Source organism: Tasmannia lanceolata, unplaced genomic scaffold (genome assembly GCF_043159265.1).
Source record: "Tasmannia lanceolata isolate RefF3 unplaced genomic scaffold, GAP_Taslan_0.1 ptg000037l, whole genome shotgun sequence".
NCBI lineage: Eukaryota > Viridiplantae > Streptophyta > Magnoliopsida > Canellales > Winteraceae > Tasmannia > Tasmannia lanceolata.
The window spans coordinates 44,676,246-44,699,581 of record NW_027518714.1 but is presented as its reverse complement, the minus strand read 5'-3'; the positions used below and the strand labels follow the sequence as shown (position 1 = coordinate 44,699,581).

At 37.5% G+C, this 23,336-nt stretch overlaps 2 protein-coding genes across 4 annotated transcripts in view; one reads left to right on the top strand and one right to left on the bottom strand.

Moving 5' to 3' along the window:
- The window catches only part of LOC143860622 (SAGA-associated factor 29 homolog A-like), a 65,617-nt gene extending 63,353 nt beyond the window's left edge, over nt 1-2,264 (bottom strand). Inside the window, exons 1-2 of one of the 3 annotated variants that reach the window (XM_077371356.1) lie at nt 1,878-2,264; nt 774-867 (exon numbers count right to left, since the gene is read on the bottom strand). In XM_077371356.1, coding sequence (XP_077227471.1) covers nt 774-867; nt 1,878-1,995 — 212 coding nt within the window. In that variant the 5' untranslated portion in view covers nt 1,996-2,264. The remainder of the gene's footprint in view (nt 1-773; nt 868-1,877) is intronic. The other 2 variants (XM_077371355.1, XM_077371357.1) reach the window with 2 other exon arrangements.
- Nucleotides 2,265-4,686: 2,422 nt separating this feature from the next.
- On the top strand, nt 4,687-7,320 carry LOC143861472 (uncharacterized). The gene is made up of 4 exons (XM_077372399.1): nt 4,687-4,903; nt 6,277-6,374; nt 6,456-6,632; nt 6,724-7,320. The coding sequence occupies exons 1-4, from the start codon at nt 4,687-4,689 to the stop codon at nt 7,318-7,320; spliced, it is 1,089 nt and encodes a 362-aa protein (XP_077228514.1).
- The last annotated feature ends 16,016 nt before the right edge of the window (nt 7,321-23,336 follow it).

The following is a 23,336-nucleotide window of genomic DNA, read 5'->3' as shown; positions in this document are numbered from 1 at the left end:
CAATTAATGAACAGGTCAAGTCTGCAGTATTTTTGAACTATAATCCATAGGGACTTAATGCAAACAGCTAAGAAACTAGTGATTCTTAACAAGTAGATTGATGTATTGTTTGGAAAGTTGCAGTTTGGACTTCCTAATCAATCTTACATACCATCAAAAACTCATAATGCAAAAAAGTTTCATAGATTCATAAAATCATGACATATAAATTGGAAAATGTCAAAAAAAAAAAAAAATGAGGAATTCTAGACTGAAGGGAGCCCTTGCAAAAAAGAGGTGAAAGGGCTCTCCCATTGGCTGCACATCACCATCATGCATTAATAACTGCCAAAAAGTCAAACATGATGGTGATTTGCAGCCAATGGGGGAGCCGTTTCACCTCTTTTTTGCAAGGGCTCCCTTCAGTTTAGACTTCCTCAAAAAAAATATAAGGAAAAACTAAAAAAAAGTAGGTGGTAACATTACTTAAACGATGAATTACACGTCAAGATAATAAGGACATGTTATATATCACATTTTCTTGTGTTCCTTTTTTAATGCATAATGATTAGTTCATATTTTTTCCCTGTTATTCGGATTTTTTCTGAACCATTTTGGAATTCATCCAAAAACAAATTGGGTGTATCTTCCACATGTACACGGATTGGAGATACATGACATTTTTTGTCTGACCAATAACGTATTTACCATATTTCCAATACTTAAAGCAAACACCACAGATGCAACAATTTATTACCACCGTAAGATTCATTAAAGTTAAGAAACAGGCATACTTTAATTCATTTTCTGAAAGATCTTTTGCCTGAAAATATAAATCCCTGAGTCTCAACAAGACATTATCCCCTGACTTCTCAATCAACTCGGGAGCTGCATCGACATGCCAAAAAAGGTAAAAATTTAAAAATTTCCGACAAAATATTTACAATGAACTCGTAAGGGAAGAATATAAATAATAACGTGGGCGTGCAATAAAACACAAAAATGGAAATAACAGATACAATCAATATTAAGAAAAGACAATATCATAGACAGACTAGCATTCAGGGTGAGGAAACATATGAGCCAAAAAAGGAAAAAATTTAAAAATTTCCAGCGAAATATTTACAATGAACTTGTAAGGAAAGAACATCAACACGAACACAAGCGTGCATTCTAAGTCAAAAATATTGTTCCCGTGAATTTCTCGGCAAGGAAAAATCTCGGAATATATTATGTTATTTATTTTTTTGGATCTATAATATTTTGCGGTGACTGATTAAAACAGAAATATCACTTTATTTTTAAAAATCTCGGGATTATTTTGGGATTTAGTCGTTTTATCCAAATGTCATGATAAAATCGCTATAGTTTGAAAATATCGGGGAAATTTGTAAAATAGACGTGCCGTAGAACACAATAAAGGAACTAACAAAGACAATCAATATCATAGACGAAGACTAGCATTCATGGTAAATGAACAAATGATCCTCTCAAATTCTAGCATCAAATGATGGCATGGAAACAAATGTACATAGAAATTATAAGGAATTAACCAAAAGCAAAATGTGGATTAGTACAAAAACCTAAAATTAGTATTCAAACATGGTTCTATAATGTCATCAACAGATTCAAGTGTAATAATACATCGATAGATCCACTGCAAAACAAAGAAAAAACAATCATTAACCAAAATTACTAAATTGCGAAAACGTTCCATTTGGTGGCTGAATTAAAATTAATTGCTAGGGTTTGGGCATAACTTTTCCTAAATTAAACGAATAAATGTAGAGAAAGGTGAAAAAACCCTTTGAAAGATGATTAAGGATCCCACAATTTTATAAAGAGAAAGTAAATTGAAATAAAAACAAAGGAAAAGGGTGGACAGTTGAAAAATTTACTCGCTTGGAGTTTCTTATGGATTTTATTGATCTCAAGAATGACTTCCTCTTGCTCTTTCCTCAATCGATCGAGCTCTCTAGCGTTTTCCAAGAGGCTGCCGATATCAAAAGTGGACATTTTGTCTCTCTCTCTCTCTCTCTCTCTCTCTCTCTCTCTCTCTCTCTCTCTCTCTGTGATTATTTCTTCGGAATCGGAGATGGATTGGGAAGAAAGGGCGTGAAGAGAAACTCTTGAGACTATTTTATCATTTTTTAACAGTGGAAAAAAGAGTTCATATGGGCGAACGGAACGGAAAAAAGGGTGGGTGTACGGATTTGATTTGATAGGTTGATGAGGAGGGGTGGCCGTAGAAAGTGGAGATGGTGGGTTTAGTTATTGTTTTAGAAACACCCTGGCGCTGGTTAGTATAGTGCGCTATATTCTTGTTCTCCGTGTTGCATTTGGAAAACCGGTAGCTAAGACAGGTACGGCCACCCCATCCGTTGGTAACATTCGAGTAAATATTAAACAACTGGTTGCAGCCAGTTGAATGCTATTTTTCCAGGTTGCAGCCGGTTGAACTCTCTCGCCCTGGCAAGGTTGGGAATTATAAAAAAATATCTCAGTGGAACCTTAGCGGGCCGTCGTGACTTGTGACTTGTGACTTGTGACTTGTGAGACATGGGCCAACAAGGAGAGAATTGAGGGGTTGGGAGCGAAGGGAGGATGAAAGCCCTCGAGAAACAAAAAACCCAATTTGAAGTAGCCTGATATTTTTCAGGGCTCCTATTTTACAGTTGGGCCACCAATTTTTAGTGGAATAATTTTGGGCAGTGATATTCGCCCCCTTGGATATTTCCTCCCCGCCACCCGGCTCCGTTTGGTTGCCCGTATTTTTTTTGGTTCTTGGGACTTTTGTGGAACAAAAAACTTCTTGGGAGAATGGTGGGAAAAAAAACTCCCTGGAAGTATCCCGGTAAAATAAAAATCTCATGTTTGGTTGACCGGACTATGGTGGGAAAAAAAATCCAGGTAAAATAAATATCCCTGCTTTGTTTGGTTGCTTGAACTGTTGGGAAGAAAAAAGTTATTCTTTTGGTTATTTTGGTTCCTCGGATTTCATGCGGGATTATTTTGGTCCCTGGAATTTTTTTTCCAGCTTTGGGTTTCGTGCAGGGTTATTTTGGTTCATGGGATTCTTTTAGGCCCACTATATAAGTAGCAACCAAACGTGGGTTTCCTGCGGAAATTCCACAAAAGTCCCAAGAACCAAAAAAATTCCAGCATCCAAACGGAGCCGGGTCTGTTCACTTGTCGTCTTAAGAAAAGAAAGGAAAGGAAAGTAACCCAAATTTTCTCAGGAATCCACTTATTCATATGTTCTCTTGCTTTCTTGAGAAAGTGGCTATAACGACGTGGAAATTGAAAACAACGTCAAAAAATTACTTGGGAAAGGAAATTTTCTAGCGAAATCGTAACTAATTTTCTTGCCGAATCGATAGGAAACGAGAGTGGGTAGAGCCTCGGGAAAATCTATCGGGTTCCCTTTCCTCGAAACAAGAAAACCCTCGACGAAACTTCTCTTCTCGCAACAAAACCCTCGACGAAACCCACCGGCTCCATCACCATCTCCGGCGAGCTCTCCCCTCCGGCGAAGCAAAAAAAGGTTAGATTTCGTCTCCGTCTCCCTCATTTACTCCTTTTTTCCCTCTTGTTCTTCAAATAGGGGGAGCGTTCTTGTTTTTTTCATTTCTGTGTGATTTTTTTCAGGATTTATAAGCTTTTAGGGTTATTAAGACTCGGATCTATAAGCTTTGAGGGTTTTCTTCGGCTTGTAGGGTTCTGTTTTGGGTATTTTTTTCTCAAGGGTTTCGATTTTAACGGTTTATATTCGATTTAGGGCTGGATTTGTATTTTTTTCTTGGAAATAGGGCTCGGATCTAGAGCTTGATTTCCATATGCTAAAACCAGCTGAATATTAATCATCTCAAGCTTGTAAAATGTATATTTAGCTCGAGGGTTTTCATCTTTTTCTAATTCCTTAGCCTAGATAGCACCATGTTTAGACGATGTGTGGGAACCTGACCCACATTCATGAGAATTAAGGATACCAAGTCGTTCTTCATTGTCTTCTAAAATTTTCTCAACCTGATTTTTGTCATTATCACTAGTATGATAACCTGCTATGTTCTTTCGGACAATCGAGTGTTCTTCAAACAGACCTTGGATAACAAGACCACTCGAAGGTTGAGAAATCCAATCTAAATGCTGATCTCTCTTTGTAGTCCATCTCTGATTTTCTGATTTTATAATATTTTTGGGGGGTTTGTTCATATGTTTTTCCGATTTTACATTTGTGGTTGTGGGTGTTGATTTATGCTTGTTTTGGTGGTTGGGTGTTGATGTATGGGTGTTTGGGTGGTTGGACATTACTGTATGTATGGGTGTTTTGGTGAATGGTTGTTTCGGTGGTTGGGTGTTGATGTATTGGTGTGTTGGTGGCTGGATGTTAATGTGGGTGTTGATGTATTGGTGTTTTGGTTGATGGTGATGTGGGTTGGGGATGTATTTTTTTGGTGGTGGATTTGAGGTGCTGATGTGGGTTGGGGGTATATTTTTTTTGTGGTGGATCTCAGGGGCTGATGTGGGTTGGGGATGTATTTTTTTGGTAGTGGATTTGAGGTGGATTTGAGGTGCTAATGTGGGTTGGGGATGTTTTTTTTTTTTGTGGTGGGTCTGAGGTGCTGATGTGGGTTGGGGATGTTTTTCGTGGTTGGGTTCTTATCTTCAATTATGTCATTTTTTTTATTATTTGGTAAGGCTACCATCATGCCTCGACAACCAGCAAATAGGCGCATGTTGATCCTTCAAGCTGCAACTGTAGTAATCTTTGTGGCGGCTACAGTTAGGCTTAGGGTTCGACTATACCTTGAGCAGAATATTACAAGAGCCCCTTATGAAAGTGGGTACTCAACCTATAGGACATTTGTTAGACATATCACGCAGGCAGATGACCATGTGTTGCTCTTCTTTGTATGGATGTTCGGTGCTTCCGCACCTTCATGGGCCTTTTCAGAAACACGACCTTGCTAGAAGACACAATTCACTGCACTGTTGAGGAACAGGTGGCTATTTTCTTAAGTGTGATTGCACACAATAAAAGGAATCGTACTATTAAGGCAACCACAAGAAGGTCAGGGGCAACTGTTTCAAAGTATTTTAATAAGATTCTCGTTACTGTTCTCATTCTACAATACATGTTCATGTTACGTCCATCAAGGAGGCACTACGAGCAATCCTTGATAATCCTAATTTTATGCCTTACTTTAAAGTACGTTTATGATAGCTACACATTTCGACTGTAGGTTGTTAGTAATTGAGGCCGGTATGTTTACACATATGGTTGACATCTGAATGTCCTTATTATAGGATTGTATCGGTGCAATTGACGGGACGCACATTCATGCAAAAGTATCTCAGGATATTCAAAAAAGATATATTTGTCGTAAGCACTTCACATCCCAAAATGTGTTACCCTATTGCGACTTTGACCTAAAGTTTACATACGTCATTTGTGGGTGGGAGGGGTCGGCATCGACCGAACGGGATTCCTATTTTGCCAGGTAACAGTTAGCTTATTATTCTGTTTGTATCGATGCGGTTTTTCTGGGTTAATCCTTTCTTTGATTGTAGGAAAGTTTTACCTTGGTGATGCCGGATATCCGTGTCTGTCCCATTTTATAACTCTACTCCGAGGTATTGGTTACCAACTCAATCAGATTAGAGGGTGCAGACCTAGAAATAATCAAAGGCATTCTTCAGCCAGGAATGTAATTGAGCGAACTTTTGGTGTCCTGAAGAAGCGATTCAACATATTAAATTCAGCACCCATGTACTCATATTCCAAGCAGATCGGCATAGTGTTGGCATGTTGCTGTGTCCACGACCACATTAGGAGGGAGAGGCCTGACGAATCCTACACTCAGGTTGTTGACGATGAGCTAGCATCGCTTCCAGCTGAAGAGGAAGAGGAGGAAGAAGGACCTTTTCCTCTTCCTCCTCCTCCTATGACCAGGGCCGAGGATGTAAGGGAAGGTCGTAACATTCGAACCGCAATCATGAATCAAATGTGGAATGATTTCTAGGCACGTTGTCGTCGTTAGGAAATGACATGGTCGCAATAGTTGCGCACCTGTGTTTGGATGTGGATTTCATAATTTCGATGTGTAGTTTGCTGGAACCATAGCTTATATTCCTTTCTTTGTGGTGTACTATTTTTATAGATACTCATTTGGTATGCTTTGTTAAGATTTGTGGATATAATTTCTATGTTTGCATTAGTACTGGTTAATGTTACTTCTATGTTTGCATCAGTACTGGTTATCTATACTTCTTTGAATGAATATTTTTTATATGAAGGCTTTCGAAAATTTGCAGGCGAGATGGCAACAAGTGCAGGTACGACCAAGAAGAAGGGGAATGTCACATGGAATGGAACTATAGATGGGGTTCTCTTGGTAGCCCTTAAGAATCAGATAACTGAAGGGTAGAAGACTGGTGTCGGGTTCAAGGAGTGCGCTTACAATGCTGTTGCGTAGGAAGTGTCTAATGTCCTGAACAAGACATTGACAAAAGATAATGTCAAGAATCGGTTAAAGACACTCAAGACAAGCTACAGGACTCTGAACTCCATTATTAATCTCAGTGGCTTTGGTTGGGATGAAACCTTGTGCAAGGTATCGGTTGACGAAGAAGTGAAGAATGATTACTTGAAGGTAATAAATTTTTTTCGTATATCGTTGTGTGTCATTTATAAGTTACGTGTTTAAATCATCTCTTCGTGACAATGACAATTATTTTTTGCAGATACATCTAGAACACCAGAGGTTCGTTTCGAAACGGTATCCACTCTACGAAGAGATGAAAGCTGTCTGCAATGATGATTACGCACATAAGGAGGAGGTGAGAGATAGGAGAGCGGACCCCACTCAGGCGACTCAAGACACACCGGGTGCTTCTTCATCAATCATTCCGGTTGGGCTCGATGATATGGATGACAGCTTCCTCCGTACTCCGCCTCATGCTAGAGCTTCTTTATCTACACTTGCCGTAGATGTTAGTAAGGGCTTTAGTGACTCCTCTCCTATCAGGGGCCCAACTTCTGCTAGTGGGGGGAAGAAGTCAAAGAAGCGTCCTAATGCTGCACTTCTATCGGAGTTGCAGGTTGTGTCTTCCAGCATTAATAGGGTTGCTGATACCATAATTTCTACTAGTGAGGTGCATAGCCTCCCTAACCTTAAAGATGCCATGCTGAACATTGGTGATTTCGCCGGAGGTGAGCTCATTGATGCTTATGACTACATGTATGGGCATCACAAGGAAGCTGATGCCTTCCTTTTTCTGGACGAGATGGACCGAGTGGAGATGTTGGGGCGCATTCTGCGGCGCTTGGCTATGCAGTGATGAGTACCTTTTATGGTTGGATGGTTTTTTGGGTTGTTGGATATTTTTGTTGAACCGTTTATATATGAACAACTTTTGTGATGTTTATTTATATTTTGGGTGTATGAGATTGATGGAATTGTTGTAACTTATAGATGGGTTTTATGGGTTTGTAAGTATGAGTTTGATGGACTAACTTATGTATGGGTTCGATGGAATTATTATATCTATATTTTGGTTTTATGGGTTTGTTAGTGCATCATTCTATCTCTTTTTAATGAATGGGTTTTATGGAACTATGTGTAGACCCCCCATTTTGACTGGGCCCTGAACCTTCTAATTTTGTGCAAAGACCCACCAAATCAGTCCATTAGGGTCCCAAACTTCACCCTAAGCTAGCTTAGGGTCTCATCTAAGTCCCTGCCAAATTTCGTCAGAATCCGAGCAAAATTACCTAATAAGACGAGCAAAATAAGGAGCATAGTGTAACCCTGAACGGGGGTGAATTTATCTTGGAAGGTACAAATCAAGTGTCGAATAAGACACGATGGAACCGTGCGCCTATAATTGTTTCCGTCAACCGCGCGCCAATCACAACTTATAGTGCCGTTATCAACCCCCAAAAAATCTATAAATACCAATTTATCTCTCATTTGTCAAAGGGTAGGATTTTATTTTCCCAAAATGAGAGAGAGAGAGAGAGAGAGAGAGAGAGAGAGAGAGAGAACAGGCGATTCTCAAATTCCGAAACCCTAACTTCTGCTTCATCTTCTCCGATCGTTTTCGGTCAATTCTCCGGCCAGAATCTCTTCTTCGGTCAGATCTGAACACTTGAACCCTAGAAACCTCAGATCTAAAGGTTTTAGCTTAAGGTAGAATCTCTTTGTTGCTAAAGCAAGATTCGATTTTCAAGGAGAAGAGAGGATTTGATTCGAGCTACAGGTCAGATCTTCTTATTCGAGATCATATTGAAGCTCTGATCGTTTGAGCTTGATTTTTTTTTCAGTAGATCCGATTGTCTTCTCCAGTGGAATCACCAGAAAATTCGAGTTCTCCGGCAAGATTCCGGCTATGTTTTCCTCCTCCTTATTGTTTCCTTGAGTAATATCATCTTTTTCTCCTTTATTTGCTTCATTTTAACCCTAGTTCTCTTCTCAAAATCCTAGTTCAAATTGCAAAGCTCGGATCTGAGCTTAGAGGCCTAAAATCTGAACCTATTTCTTACATATTTAAGCTAGCTGCATCTCCTTTACTTAAGCATAATCATCCTTGGTTGTTATTCCTCGGATTCGATCCCTGCAAGTTAGGATTTTATCACTCCTCCCTGAAATTTAATCATTCTAGGGCAAAATTTCGAGAAAAGAGAGTTTGTTGAGTTAGGATTTGTAAAGATCAGAGAAAAGAAGAAAGAAAGAGCGGCCATTTGCTTTCGTCATTCCAATCATTTCATTCCGAACCAAGATTCCAGCACAGGAAAAGGCAATTTGATTGTTATAACTAAAAAAAAACTGAGATATTTTTTATTTTTAAAGTGTTTTGTTTAATAGATTTCCTCATGCTAACTTTGATTTGGAAGAAATCCAAGAACTCTGGTTTTATCTTATCACTAATTTTGATTTTTAGTTTGAGTATTATGCTAGAATTCAGGATCTGAATGTGCTATTCATTTTAGTTCTATTTTGGTTTGAAGTGTCTGCATTAGGACCTAAGATTTCATTTTTTTTTATTCTGTTCATAAAAAAATATGTGTACGCTAGCATCAAATAGACTTTCAAGTAATGAATGATGGTTTGTTACATTCTTAAAAGTTATCTTCATTAGGTTAAGGTTCATGTTTTGATCATTGAAACACATTTATATACCTTGCATTTTCAGTTTTTTGTGTAAATCATATAGGGTGATAGCTTTGGGGAAATTTTAATTTTTGAGCTATTAAATGATGAAAATTTACTAGAGGTATAAACTGTACTATAGGTAACATATTCTTAATGTATTGATATGGTAGTTCATATTTTTGAATGATGAGTACTTGTTACAATATGATCATTAGTTGAACCAACCAATGCCTCTTCAGATGTTGGAATTTAACCTGGTTTCCCCTGTTCTATTAATGAATAGGGAACAAGGGTGTAGGTTTTTGACTTTAACAGTTATGGATTGTACGCTATTTGAAAGGGTTATTTAGGGGATATTAGTGTTACTTTGTTCATGTGTACATATAGAAATAAGGAATTGCATTTATTCTAAGGTTCAGTTGTTGATTCAATTAAAGAAGAAGAATGTATAGGTAAGATGTCATCATTAGGGTGTAGTGCCATTACCACCCCCTGTAGAGTTAAAAGAATAGTCATAAATATATTAGGGGGCTCTGTCCAAGGAGCAATGAAGGGGTCGATTTTATTATTTTTCTTTAAGGCCAGTTGATTAGGACTCTTAGGAAGGGGGCTTCATTTGCTGATTTTCAGGGTCAAAAGAAGGAAAACAGCAAAGAAAGGGAGGAGAGAGATCAGCCATCATCTTCTATCCTAACCTGCAAAACCCAAATTCATTCCCAATTTCATATCTCCGACCAATTTCCGTCTTATACTCTATCAACCACCCTAAATTTCTATTTATATCTACTCTCTTCAAAGTGATTTTCTCTTTCCTTTTGGTCTGTAAAAAAAAAGAGACAAAGCAAGGAAATATTAAAGCATGTTTGTTGATCTGTGATTCTTCCTATGACCCATGTTGATCGAAGCTCCCAAATCAATTGTCAGTCTCGGCATATTGATTTTTTGTACTCTCATTTATCTCTAACATCAGATATAGTATTCTAAGCTATAGACTCTTCCAAGCATGCTCTGCAGGTTGAATTCCCATTATCTTGTTTGGTTTAGCTTTGTAGTTGAGTAGGGAGGTTTATAGGATGGTCTGTTGTGGACATCAGTGGAGCTTCTTGAATCTATGATCATGTTTTTCATTTACCAAACCGAATTGAATGATGATCACTAGAAACTATGGTAACTGTTGTGATTTCTTCTTAGTCAAAAGCAAGTAAGAACAGTGTTGTTGTAGGATTATAGTGTCTATGAGAATGTTAAAGTCAAAACATAGAAGCATGCCATAATTTCACTTTTTTTTTACATCACAAATCATTTTAGTTTTTATAGGAATCTTGGTTTAAAAGGGACTATTGCTTGTGAAGTGTTTTCATGATTATGTTCTTCTTAAGTTGAGAAGAAAGAAATAATAGTTTGGAATTTATTGAAACAAAATTTCAAGGAGAAATAGATCAGGTAAATGTGATTGTAGCTGAGAAGAAGATGGTTTTTGATTGAGATTCTTTAGTCAAGTAGAGTTAATGGGGATATAAATAAGGGTTGTCTTTTACAATATTAAGTGAAGTTCAGGGTATTAATGGTGTCAAGGTCGTAGTGTGATTTAATGAGTTGGTAATCAATGTTTATGGTTGTATAAGGGTGCTTGATATGCCGTTTGGGAAAGAGCATGGTATTTGATAGTTGTGAAGGAAGAGAGGATAGATTTGTACTATAAGAAAGATGTTCATGTTTAGTTTTCTTTTAGGAATGATCTGTAATGAGATTGGTGGTTATGTCTTTTGATTTATCATGAGGATGCTAAAGTTTTGGATATATTATTAAACTAGTGAATTATGACCTTGCATTCATCAGTTTTGACATTTGGGCATAACCCAAACTTTGCTCTGTTTGGTTGCCGGTTTTTTTTTTTGTTCCTGGGAGTTATGTGGGAGAGTTAGTTAAATTTTGGTCCCATCCCATGTTTGGTTGCCTTTTAGCACTAGGTTTATTTTAATCCCACTCTTGTAATGATTACTTGTGGGGTGAATTTTTTAATCCCACTTTTGTAATGATTACCTTTTCATCCCATCCCAAGATAACCCCAGGGACAAAAATAAACTCAGAAACCAAAAATAAGCTTGAGAAGAATTTTTTTCTACCCAACAGTTCAAGCAACCAAACAAAGGTTTTTTTTTCCCCCACCATAATCCGGTCAACCAAACATGGGATTTTTATTTTACCAGGATACTTCTAGGATTTTTTTTTCCCACCTATCTCCCAGGGTATTTTTTTCTCCCACATAACTCTCAGGAACAAAAAAAACCCGGCAACCAAACAGAAGAGTTCAAGTCAATATGGTTATGAAATAAATAGCACTCCCCTCTTTTATTTAAAAGACTTGCCCAGAATTTTAGATGTGTACCATAAACATTAAAATCCATTCATTGCAAGGGCAACGAAAGAGTCATCTAGAGCCCACCCTTTTAGGAGACAAGCTATGTCTCATGGAGAAAAAGTCATAACCTTTTCGAGACATGCTTTGTCTCATTATTGAGTCATACATATGAGATTTACCTAGTCTCATGTCAGAACATTCCTCATTAATTAGAAGCTAACTTAGTCTTTTAGATAAATACTCCCATTTATCATTGCAAGGGCAATGATAAGGATACTTGGAGCCCACCTCTGTGTTTAGGAGACTTGCCTAGTCTCACTAGCACCCTTATTTGTTTTCCCTTCTTCTAGAAGACATGCTTTGTCTAGATAGAACCCTCTCTTAGAGTCACTAGTCTAGGAGTCAGTCCTTTAGCATAGGAGTTTGTCCTTAGTTAAAGAGTCAGTCTTTAGCATAGGAGTCAGTCCTTCAGTCTTTCAGGAGTCAGTCCTATCATCATAGGAGTTAGGATTCTGTCCCACCTCTCATCAAATCATGTGATTTTATCCAATCCTCACAAGGCATAGGATTCTGTCAAACCCTTGGAGAGTCGAAATTCTATTTACCTCCTCGCAAAGTATAGGATTCTGTCCAAACTTTGCGGGATATCAGGAGTCTGTCATACCCTTATGATGATAGGATTCTGTCCTCTTGAGTCAAAACTCAAAAAAATCTGAAAAATAAAAAATCTCAAAAGTCTTGAGTCATTAGGAGTAGTTAGGAAAGTCTGTTCCGAACTACGTTGGCTTGATCCTCTTCCACAAGGTACGTAGACAGCTTGGGATCTATATCCCAAGTCCAGTCAAACCTTTCAAAATAAACATTTCAAACCTTCCAAAAAAGCAAAAATTCTTCAAAATCTTTTCAAAAAATATCTTCCCCTAGAGTTAGGAGTCTGTCTTAGATGTTTGGGGTGTCTTAGAGTTAGGATTCTGTCCTAATTGTATTTGTTATAGAGTTAGGAGTCTGTCCTAGCTAGGAGTAGGTTACGCCTCCGTCCGGTCAGTTGGCGATATTTTTCGCCAGCTGATGACTAGACTAGGATGCGTAGTGAACCCATCGTTTTCCCTAGGGACACAACCTAGTTATACATAGGATGTAGGGCCCACCTGCATTAGACTAGGCTAACTTGCATCTAGTTAGGGCATATAGTGTGTCCTAAAATTCACAATCCACTGGAATTTAAATAATCGCACAAGAAACTTTAATAACTAGTCCTGTCTTTTAGGTCGAGTCTAGAACAGAGGTCCAGATGTCTTAGGCATCATAGCTTAGAATAGATGTGAAGAACTACGTGACTCTGATTCTCGTGGAGGCGGAGATATGTAGGCTTCTTTGGATGAACATTAGATCATCTAAAGACTCGGGTTTAGGCATTAGAGTATTATGATTTGTTATTAATACTTCAGGGCTTGTGTTTGTATATTGATTATGATTTGTTGCATAGGATTATGTTAGTGTGTGATTATTTCTTTACTCACTCACATGCTTAGCTGTAGCATTTACCTGTTTGCTTAATTTGATCATATGTTTAACTGTATCTCATATATTTTTGTAGCTTGTCGTATTTGTTATATCTTGTGCAGACCTTATACCTTTAGCTGTAGCATGCATGCGTTTGCACACCGGAACTTAGACATCATGTAGGCATGACACTCATAACCTAGCCTCTCTTAGGTGACACTTCTTTCATTTATTTTGTGTGTGCTTATTATTCATCTCCGAGACATGCATGATTAGGTAGACGTCTTCTTGGAAATATATGTTCCCATTTCACATGATTTTCGTCCAAACCTCTTCAAAATCGATAAATAAATGGCATAAGAGACCAGGTGCTTGCACTTGGGCGGATGAGATGCTCTTCGGACCTTCCAAATTCGTAACCAGGCACGAACCTTTTATATCTCTGGTTATCCATTGCAACAGAGCATAGTATGGGATCCAGGGCTTACTTCCTTAGATGGCGACTCTTCTTTGTTTAAGGTACGTTTTGAATCAAGGCTAGTACCCGAATCGAGAGGTATCTCACTTTTACATCGCCACTCATCCTGTGAGGGACATTTTTTTAGAGTTCCTTGGTAGAGCTCTCCATTACGTGGATGATCTAGAGACCTTCGGGGGCTCGTCCCCCGCCTCTCTCGGATCAGGGTCCACACTATGTATGTGTTGTTGAATGCTCTTTTTGGGTGGATGGGTTTTATGGATCTACGTAAACATTGTTTATCTATCATTTGTTGTTGCAACTATGTATGTGTTGTTTATGTGGTACCAGGTAATGGCAAAGGATAAGTTTTATGTGGTTTTCAAGGGACGACAGGTGGGCATATTCGACAATTGGGCAGACTGTCACCTTCAAGTGAACAAGTATAGTGGAGCATCTTATCGCTCCTATGCAACAAGGAAGGTGGCAGAAGCAGCCTTAAATGCATATGATGAGCGCCATGAGAAGCATCTGAAAGATAAGCATGAAGAGGACATCCACAGTGTTCCTTGGTGTTTGGGGTTAGCCATTGGTGTGGGGTTAGTACCTATGAAAGTAGCATTTCAGACTTTTTCCCCACTTGTTTATGAGGTATGTTGACTCGCATTATGGTTTTATATGCAGACTTGGCATTAAAATGGTTGATGATGCCAAAATTACTACTGGTGAGGTATATAGCCTCCCTGACCTCAAAGATGCCGTGCTGAACATTGATGGTTTCGCCAGAGGTGAGCTCATTAATGCTTATGTGTACCTGCACGGGCATCACAAGGAAGATGAGGCCTTCCTTTCTCTGGACGAGATGGACCGAGTGGAGATGTTGGTGCGCATTCTGCACCGAATGCGCCGTTTGGCTATGTGATGTTTATCTATTTTTTGTTGAACCGTTTATATATGAACCATGTAATGTTTATCTATATTTTGGGTGTATGAGTTAGGTAGAAATATTATAACTTATGTTTAATTTCTGTTGGTGGATCATACAATGTACGTGTTGTTTATGTGATGGCAGGTAATGCCCAAGAATAGGTTTTTTTTCATCGTATTTTAGTATTTTTTTCTTGCAGAAGCTTTCACGACCCACGAAGTTCCGTAAAAGCTTCTGTCGGAAAAGAAATATTTCATGGAACTCCGTCGGTATCCCACAGAGTTCCGTGAAATCTTCTGTCGGGAAAAAAATATTTCACTGAACTCCGTGGGCATCGACGGAGTTCCGTGAAAGCTTCTGTTGCAAAAAAAAATCTGGTGAAAAAAATCTGTTTAATATGATTTTCTGCATATTTTTTCTTGCTTTCTGGGCAACTGAACAGCGAGAAAACAAGTTTCCTACATATTTTCCCTCACTTTCTGGGCAAGTGAACAGAGAGAAAGCGAGAGAAAATGACAGTTTCTTTTCTTTTTCTTTCCATTTTGCCACGTCAGATTCCTTTCCTTTCTTTTCCTTTCCTGCAGCGGGAACACAAGTGAACAGAGCCTAGTGGAAAATAAATTTAGGGTTTTCGAAGAACTGTAAAAGTTATATAAGAGGAGTAAAAAATTAAAAGCAGTAGAAGAGTTTTAAAAGTAACTCTAAGTTAACAACGACAATAAATTTAGAGCGAAAAAAGTGATTTGGAATGGTAATTTTTTTTAAAATAATTTCCTTCTCTTCTTGTTCTTCATGATCTTCTTTATTTCTGTTATTATTTTCTTTTTCTCCTCATCTTTCACATCAAGTTTTATATTTTCTCTTATATTGTTATGTTTTCTTCTCTTCTTGTTCTTCTCGATTCTTTATTTTTGTTTTTATTTTCTTTTTCTCCTCATCTTTCACATCAACTTTTATATTTTTCTTGTTTTATTGTCTGCAAAAAGAGAGTAAGGAAATAGAAATTGTTAGTGTCAGAAATCTTTTCTCACCTTTCTCTCTTCTCCTTCTTCTTTTCTCCTTAATATCATCAATGATATTCTGTAGTGATTTTTCCTATTTTCCTTCATTTTTTATGACATAATATGTTTGTGAGACGCCGCATTTTTATGGTAAGTGTCTTTATAAGTAAGGTGGAACAATGAAAAGGGAGAAGTGAAAGAAGAAAAAGTAGAATAAGACTAGTAGAAAAATGCAAACACATTTGCATTACCAACAAAATTTATAGATACATGGCACGTGTCCATGAGAAGAGCAAAAATTAAAGTAGTCAAACTATTGGGGAGAAGCTATTTAGATGAGAACATGAAAAAACACCATTTATTCACGAGTTAAGTTTCAAGAGTGAGAAAGTAATCTCCATAGGACAAGACTGATGGAAATTATAAATCAAAATTAATATTCTTGGTTTTGTGGATAGACTTTGTAGTCTTCTTGGGTAGTTATTGTGTGTGAAAAATATAAGGAGTCTTTTGTGTTTTCTATAGTCTAGTCTAGCTAGATTATCAAAGAGTCAAATGGTGAATTCCTATATTGTTGTTTAGTCTTCAAGGATGTAGTAATTTTTTGTGATATATATATATAGGCATTTGCTAAGGTCCATCGCAAAAACAATTCGCAGCTGGTCTGTTGCATGTCAGACCAGCCACCTCGTGAATGAGGACAGGAGCTTTTGTCTCCATTCACGAGGTGGGTGGTCTGACATGTGACACACCAGCCTCGAAATGCCTTTTGCGATGGACGCTAGCAATTCCCATATATCTATTGGTGTTACAGTTGGTTTTTTGGTGGAGCTTTACATGTGCCCTTTTGGTCATGTATCTCTCAAGCTCCCTTACCTTTGTCTTATGATCACAAAAGACATAATCATTCCATTCAAAGAGGGCCAACATAGACATCACCAACACGGATGAGACTCACTGTTAGGAATTAATTCCTAACATTGGATGTGGCCTTTGTAAGATCAACGGCCCACATCATTTTGGTTAGTTAGTTGTTTTTGCATTCCTTCCCAACAACATCTATAAATTCTCTTCCGGTACCTGCTTGTACACATCATCTTTTACATCCTTCTCTTGGCAATCCACAGAAAAAGAAAAAGGAAGTCGGTCCCCATCACCGTCTGTTGTGGATCAAGGAGAAACCGAAGAGGAATCCCTCACAGCGTGTAGAAAATACTACTCATGGCTTTTGGTATGTCTTTTTCCTATTTCAATTCAAAACCGTATTGTAATTGTGTTTTCTCAATATTAGACCGCCAAGATCCTTTGCACATGTTCCTATTGTGATGAACACTAATATTGTGGGATCAGTGCCATGGTTCCGGCGAGAAAATCGCATTAAAATGGTGAAAATTAATTGAAATAGGGTTTTTGTTGAAAAAAACCCTCGTATTTTAATTGCTGCCATCAATTCACAAATTGAATCGACATTTAAGTGGCGTTGGAACATTGCTTATGATCATACGAGTCAATTCGATGTCTAGATTGCATTTGGCGGCGATTTAAAATTCGAAAAAATACTTTTGGGGGACTTTTTGACGTTGCCAGAAAACAGAATGCCACCGGAGACCGGTTACTTCGACCGGTGATTTTTTTAGCATGAAAGTGTAGTTCGTCGTGGTACAAGTTCAACGGCACTGACGGCGCTTCAATTGGACGTCAAATGAACCCACAGTGATAAATCGAAATTTTGGGTGTTTTTAGATTTTTTTCTGAAATTTTTCAGAAAATATTAATATTTTAATGGGAGAAGACGATGTATAATGTCGGGATTCACTGGCCCAATAAGGATCCGAACAGCATCCGCACACCAAATGAACAGTGCCGGGCCCTAAGGCCCACCAGACTCACCAGACCCGGTCCAAACTGTCCCCAATCACTATTTTTGGCCGGTTAGATCTTTTTTTTGTTTGGATTTAGTCCCATATTAGACTGTTTGTAGGGGTTTGCCTCCCCTCTAAACCCATTTCTGAGGTCGGTTTTGACGTTTGAGAACTATATAATGAACTTATAGTGTATTTTTAAGTCTTTTGACTTTATTAGTTTGATTTTGAGTCAATTTTTTGCGGGTTTTGGACTGGGGAAATCTAGTTCTTAGGGTTTTTGACCCTTTTGAATCCAATTTTGGGGTTCATTTTGATATTTGAACACTATTTGATATGTTTCTAGTGCATTTTCAAGTCTTTTGACTTTAAAAGTTGGTTTTAGACTTTAAAATTTGGGTTTTGGGTGAAAGCACGAACATATCTGGAGGTTTTGGACCCTTCTGAATCCATTTGTGAGGGTTTTGGATGCATTTAAGACCTGTTTGATATACTTAGTGTATTTTATATGACTTATGCCCATGTTAAGTGGTTTTTGAGTTTTCATTTATTTAAAAAAGACCCTACGTGAATGCTCTAAGCGTTGTAATGCTTTGTTATGATGAAATGGGGTTGATTAATGTGTTATTAGTCAATCAATTTCAATGTAAAGCCTCACTATGGTTTCTTTTGATGCAAAAAAACTCTAAGTGGTTTTTGTTTTGAGTTGGAAAACTCTAAAAGACTAAATCACATGCCATTAAGATAGGTATGAGGACTCGGGTTTTGCTAATGGGGCAGTAATAATCAATGATTATTTTGAACACATATGTGAATGGCTAAAGTCTTATGGAATGCATTGGTTCTGGTTGGTGCATAAAAGTTGGTCATTTAGCCTTGTTGGTTTCTGATTTTAAAATCTAAAATTCTAGAGTTAACTATATGTGCCTTGGTTTTTTGCACGAAACATCTAGGTTATCCTATCAATCCAAACTTCGAACTTGTAAACACAATCGAAACCCTTTGCTTATAGTTCTTGTAACTTGATTGTGTATATTTTCAAAAACCCCTAAGGCATCGATTTGATTTATTATGGAACTTGATATTTGCTTTTATACACAAGTTTACTTATGTTGTTCATCATTTCAAGTTGAAAATAGACTGTATGGTTAGTCATTACATGAATGAACAAAGAACTCTGATTCTGTCTGGGAAAAGGAATCACTTAGGGTTAGTGGTTAAACTAACAGTGTCATATATCGTGGCACCTTATGAACTATGAAACCACATTCGGTTGCGTCTGTCTGTCCAAGAGCAACACTCAGCCCAACGGATGACTGTTGCTTTGCACAAATAGGCGGTGTGAGGAGGCTAGGTCTAGTAACTCGGCTTGGGGTTGTGCTTCTGCCCAACAATGATTTGTGGTCTTGGTACTAAGTTATTTGGCCCTAGTCGGTCTCATGGGTGAGAGCCAATTGTGTACCGTGGCACGGCCCAACGGACAGCCCACGGTGACACGCTTGATATCTCGTCAGAATCATAGCATTGTGATTGCTTGAATTGAAAATTGTCTTTGTTGTTGCACGGCCAAACGGAAGGCCCACAATGACAAGTCTGATGTTTTGTCGGGGTCACATATTTGTGTTTCGGTGGTTCTGGGCAATCCAACTAATTTCCCCTAAAGATAGATTGACTGATTGTTGTATTTGAGAACAAATTGTGTATCGTGGCACGTCCCAACAGATGACCCATGGTGACACATCTGGTGTCTTTTCAAATCCTGCTATTGTATTTTCTAGAGTGGACTATAATTGTGCGTCGTGGCACGACCCAACGTACGGCCCACGGTGGCACGTCTGGTATCCAATTAGAAGCACACTTATGTATTACCATGGTTCTATATATTTTGGTCATTGTTTTGAGTTGGATTGGTTGAAATCGTAGATTGAGTTGAGTGAACTCCATTTGTGGACTGAATAAGTGTTATAAGAAGTGAGCATGTTTGGAACTACAAGTCTGTGTCTGTGGCATTAAAATTGTTGGGATCTTAGTGTCTTTTCTAGATGCTGATTATGTCGAGTACTTTAGCGGGTCAAAACCTTAGGAAGTGATAGAATATATCCGCATAGTTCTAGATTACATGAATCTAGACTGTGCATTATATGACAAGCTCGCTAAACTCACATCTATAAAATGCTTATGAATAGTGGGAGTGTAATGTCAGTATTAGTATATTGATCATGAAGGAGCTTCTTTTTGTTGCAATCTGAGATGCTATACTGACTCTGAAACACAAAGAAACTAATAAGTATAAGTAAAGAAGATTTTTTAAGATCATTTGAAGAACTTGCAACTATCCTTATGATGTGTTTTGATAACCTTAAAGTATATTGACCAAAGTAGTAGTTGTGAGCACATTTTGAAAGGCTTAAGATTCAGAACCTTTGTTGTGCACACTTTACATCTCTTGGTTATTCTAAACGGCAACATTAAGTAAAGTGGTCAAAAGGGTCCTGGTAAAGGCAACATTAGAGTCCCGAAGATATAGACTAGTCTTAGCAGGGTCGATTAAAAATAGTGAACTTGATATCAAGTGCCTTTATCTTGAGTGATAGATGACAGATAAAATATGGATGCCTTAAGTTCAATATGGCTTGGAAAGGTAAGGTAATACCATATCATTGTATATTATGATTCCTATTTAGTAAGTACTCCAGAAAATATTGGTGGATAGATTAAGGCATTAATATTCACATTTCGAATTCTATGTAAGTTCTCTTGCGAGTCAGGGGCTTAGTAGAGGAGAGTGGACCATTATATCGAGAAATAGAATAAAGGTGGTTGTTGAATCCATTGTTACTATCCACTCCTTTCTGAACATTGGTTTCATATGGATTAGAAATCTTATTCTTGAAAACTTGATTCCTTTGGCTATGAATCAAGGTTTAGAAGTATAATGGATTCTCTCTTGTTTTAATTTTCTATTTAGTGAGTTTGGTTCTCTTCCTGGCAATCCTTATAGACTTGGATTGCACTCCTCTCAAGGTCAGACTTGGCCTAGCTTGCATTAGAATGAGATAATCAGTAATGTTAGAAATAAATGAAATCGAATGGACAAAAATTCATCTAATCAGTGTCTCAAGTTTTTAAACCACATATCTGAGCATAGATTGGTAAAAGAAAAATTATAGATTCGCTTGATTTTACTGATTCTAGTAATGGTACGGGGTACATTGATGGAAAATAATCAAAGATTAATCGGTTTATGGTGTCAGCTTGAATATCGGTCCACTAAAGGTCATTCACACTGACATCATGGATATTTTGACTCTAACAATTGGTGGCGGAAGGTGTTGCCCTTTGTTAAGTTTTTTTAGTCATACTTATATGCGTCTCTCTAATCATAGGAAAAATACCGTCTTTGTTTGTGATCTATAAGGTAAGAGTCGAGAATTAACTTGACTTAAAAGATCAAAACAATAAGGATCATCTATGTAGATCTCTGTTGCCTAAGATTGTGGGTTAAAACTCTAAAACACCCATGTATATTGTGATCCAAGTAAGGTTGTGCCTAAGACTCCTTAAGATTTATGGGTCAGAAGGAAGCTTAGGCTGGGAAACGTGTACATTCGAGTTGTTTAGCTGAAGCTAGAGTTTATAACCCACAAATGAAGGAAATTAGTCATATGACAGTGCGTTGCTTTTCATAGGTTATCATAAAATATTTAAGGGTTTTAGGTTTTGTTGTTTGACCAATAGTACGTATATTGTCTGGATTATATGCGCCAAGATTTCTAAAGGATGGTGAACTCAGTGGGAGTGTAGTGCCTTCTGTAAATTCACCTTTGAGGAGAACCAGGATAAAGTACAGGTACTGGTGATCCAAGAGAGGGTGGTGCCAATGCTCGTTGGTACATTAAAAGGCACATATAAGTTAACAACCTGCATTATAAATGTTTTGGTGGTAATAACCACCGAATATTCTTTGTTATGGTCACATTAAGTGAGAATGTCAACTTTTGTCAATGAATCTTTCTGAGTGGGTGAGAAATGACCAAGCAATTTCATTTCTTTCAGTCAAGCCCTAATGAGTAATCAATAAACTCAATGGCTCGAAGCCATGAAAGAAGAGTTTCTCTCAATGAAACTGTGTTGAAGACTTAGGAGTCAAGCCATTTGACTGTATATGGGTCTTTACGACCATGAGAGACTCCATAGGTAGAATTGAGAGATGTAAAGTAAGATTCATTAAAAAAGGCTTCACTCGGAAAAAAACCAGAAGAAAACTTTCTCTTATGTTTTGAGAAAAATTCTTTTGGAATAGTCTTGATGTAAAGTTCTTTAATGATGACTCATTTGAGGTTATCGACTTGTCACAGCTTGACGGTTTTGAGGCTGAAGGAAAGACGCACATAGTCTATGGGCTTAAGGGGTCTGCTTAAAGTTTAGAGTAGGCTTCCTGACAATTGTACATAAAGTTTTGTCAAGTACCCTATGTTGGATTTTAAGAAAATTGCCATAGAATAATGAATATATCTTAAGGTAAGTGGGAGTAATATTATCTTTCTTATGTTATGTGTTGATAATATTATACTTTCGAGTAGTACTTACCCATGTTGGGATGATATTCATACAATAGAATTCAGGTGAAGGATCTTGTATGACAGGAGTTTGTATTCACCTGACTAGAAAATTAAGGATTGTTGAGATTCAGAAAGCTTATATTGGTAAAATCCTTTAAGTATTCAACAAGGATAAATTACTCCATTGGTAGTGTTCTTATAGTTAAGGATGATATATTCAGTAAGTTCCAAGGTCCCAGGATCGATTTAGAACAGGAGCAGATAAAGAGAATCTCCTAATAGTTCTGCAATTGGGGGTCTCTTGAATGTCTAAATCTGCACCTGTCAGGGTATAATCTATGTGGTGGTAAATTTAAAAAGTACCAATGTTATTTATGTATGGACCATTGGGAATTTGCCCAAAGGTTATGCATTGTCTGGAAGGGACTAAAAATTTAATGCTCACATACAGTAAATGAGATAACCCTAATGATTCTGACTTTTTGTTGTTGTCGGGACATCTAGAGTTCTGCATTGAAATGTTTATGCATAAAGTCCTAAATCGTGAAAGAATGTCAAATTGACACTATCTGTTGCTTCCACCTTAGCTTCGGACTTTATTTTATATTTTAAGACCTTATATTATTATGCCTTATAGTTGTGGAATTTCACCTCAAGGTTTTATCTTGTTGATAGTGAACATGTCATTGAGAATGTATTGTGTTAATCCCGCTACGGTTTTACAATTCCAAGAACGACAAATCCAATAATGGGTCAATGTATTGACATATTGTCGTGAGGAAGTGAGATCAGAATCAGTGTGTATCTATGGAGTACATAAGCACCGCACTTATGTTGGCGGATCCTTTTACTAAGGGCTTGTCACCAAAGCTCTTTAGAGAGCATGGAGTGCACATAAGTTGGTTGACACTTTTGATAGCCTGGGACAGTGGGAGTCTGCATTAGGTATTGAGATACACTGTTGTGATCAAGGTTTTAAATTTCGATTTCTAAGGTAATTTCGGTCCTATCCGAAACCGAAATTTTAGCCGAAATTTCGGTAACAAGCTCTCGAAATGTCATTTTTTGGGCCGAAATTTTGTAAAGGAATACAAAATTAATATTTTATCTTAAATTTCGCAGACTGAAATTTGGTACATTTCGAGAATTTCGCTTTCGGTGTTGACCGAAATCCGAAATTTTTGGTTTGAAATTTAAAACCTTGGTTGTGATCACATTGTACTTTTCTGATTCTGATATATATATATATATATATATATATATATATATATCATGATGATTATTTTCTATCGCTCCATTTGTGCACATTATATGGATTGTTAGTAAGAGGTAGAACGTCTGGAGACTATTTTGGACCATGTTTACATCTTATGTGTATATGTTTTTCCATTCATGTTGGTTAAAACTACTAATAATATTACTGTGGGTTAGGCTATTGGGTAGAGTTGGTGACCCAATGGTTACAAGATTTATTATTTGTGATTTTTGTTGAACGGAAAGCTATGTTTGTTACTTAACTAACTTAAA

What these genes read in the sequence shown, in the direction of transcription:
- LOC143861472 (XM_077372399.1), top strand. Translation starts at nt 4,687, where the DNA reads ATGCCTCGACAACCAGCAAATAGGCGCATGTTGATCCTTCAAGCTGCA. An exon ending in CTATAGATGGGGTTCTCTTG is followed by an intron (nt 6,375 to 6,455) that starts GTAGCCCTTAAG and finishes GCTGTTGCGTAG; the next exon opens with GAAGTGTCTAATGTCCTGAA. An exon ending in TGAAGAATGATTACTTGAAG is followed by an intron (nt 6,633 to 6,723) that starts GTAATAAATTTT and finishes TATTTTTTGCAG; the next exon opens with ATACATCTAGAACACCAGAG.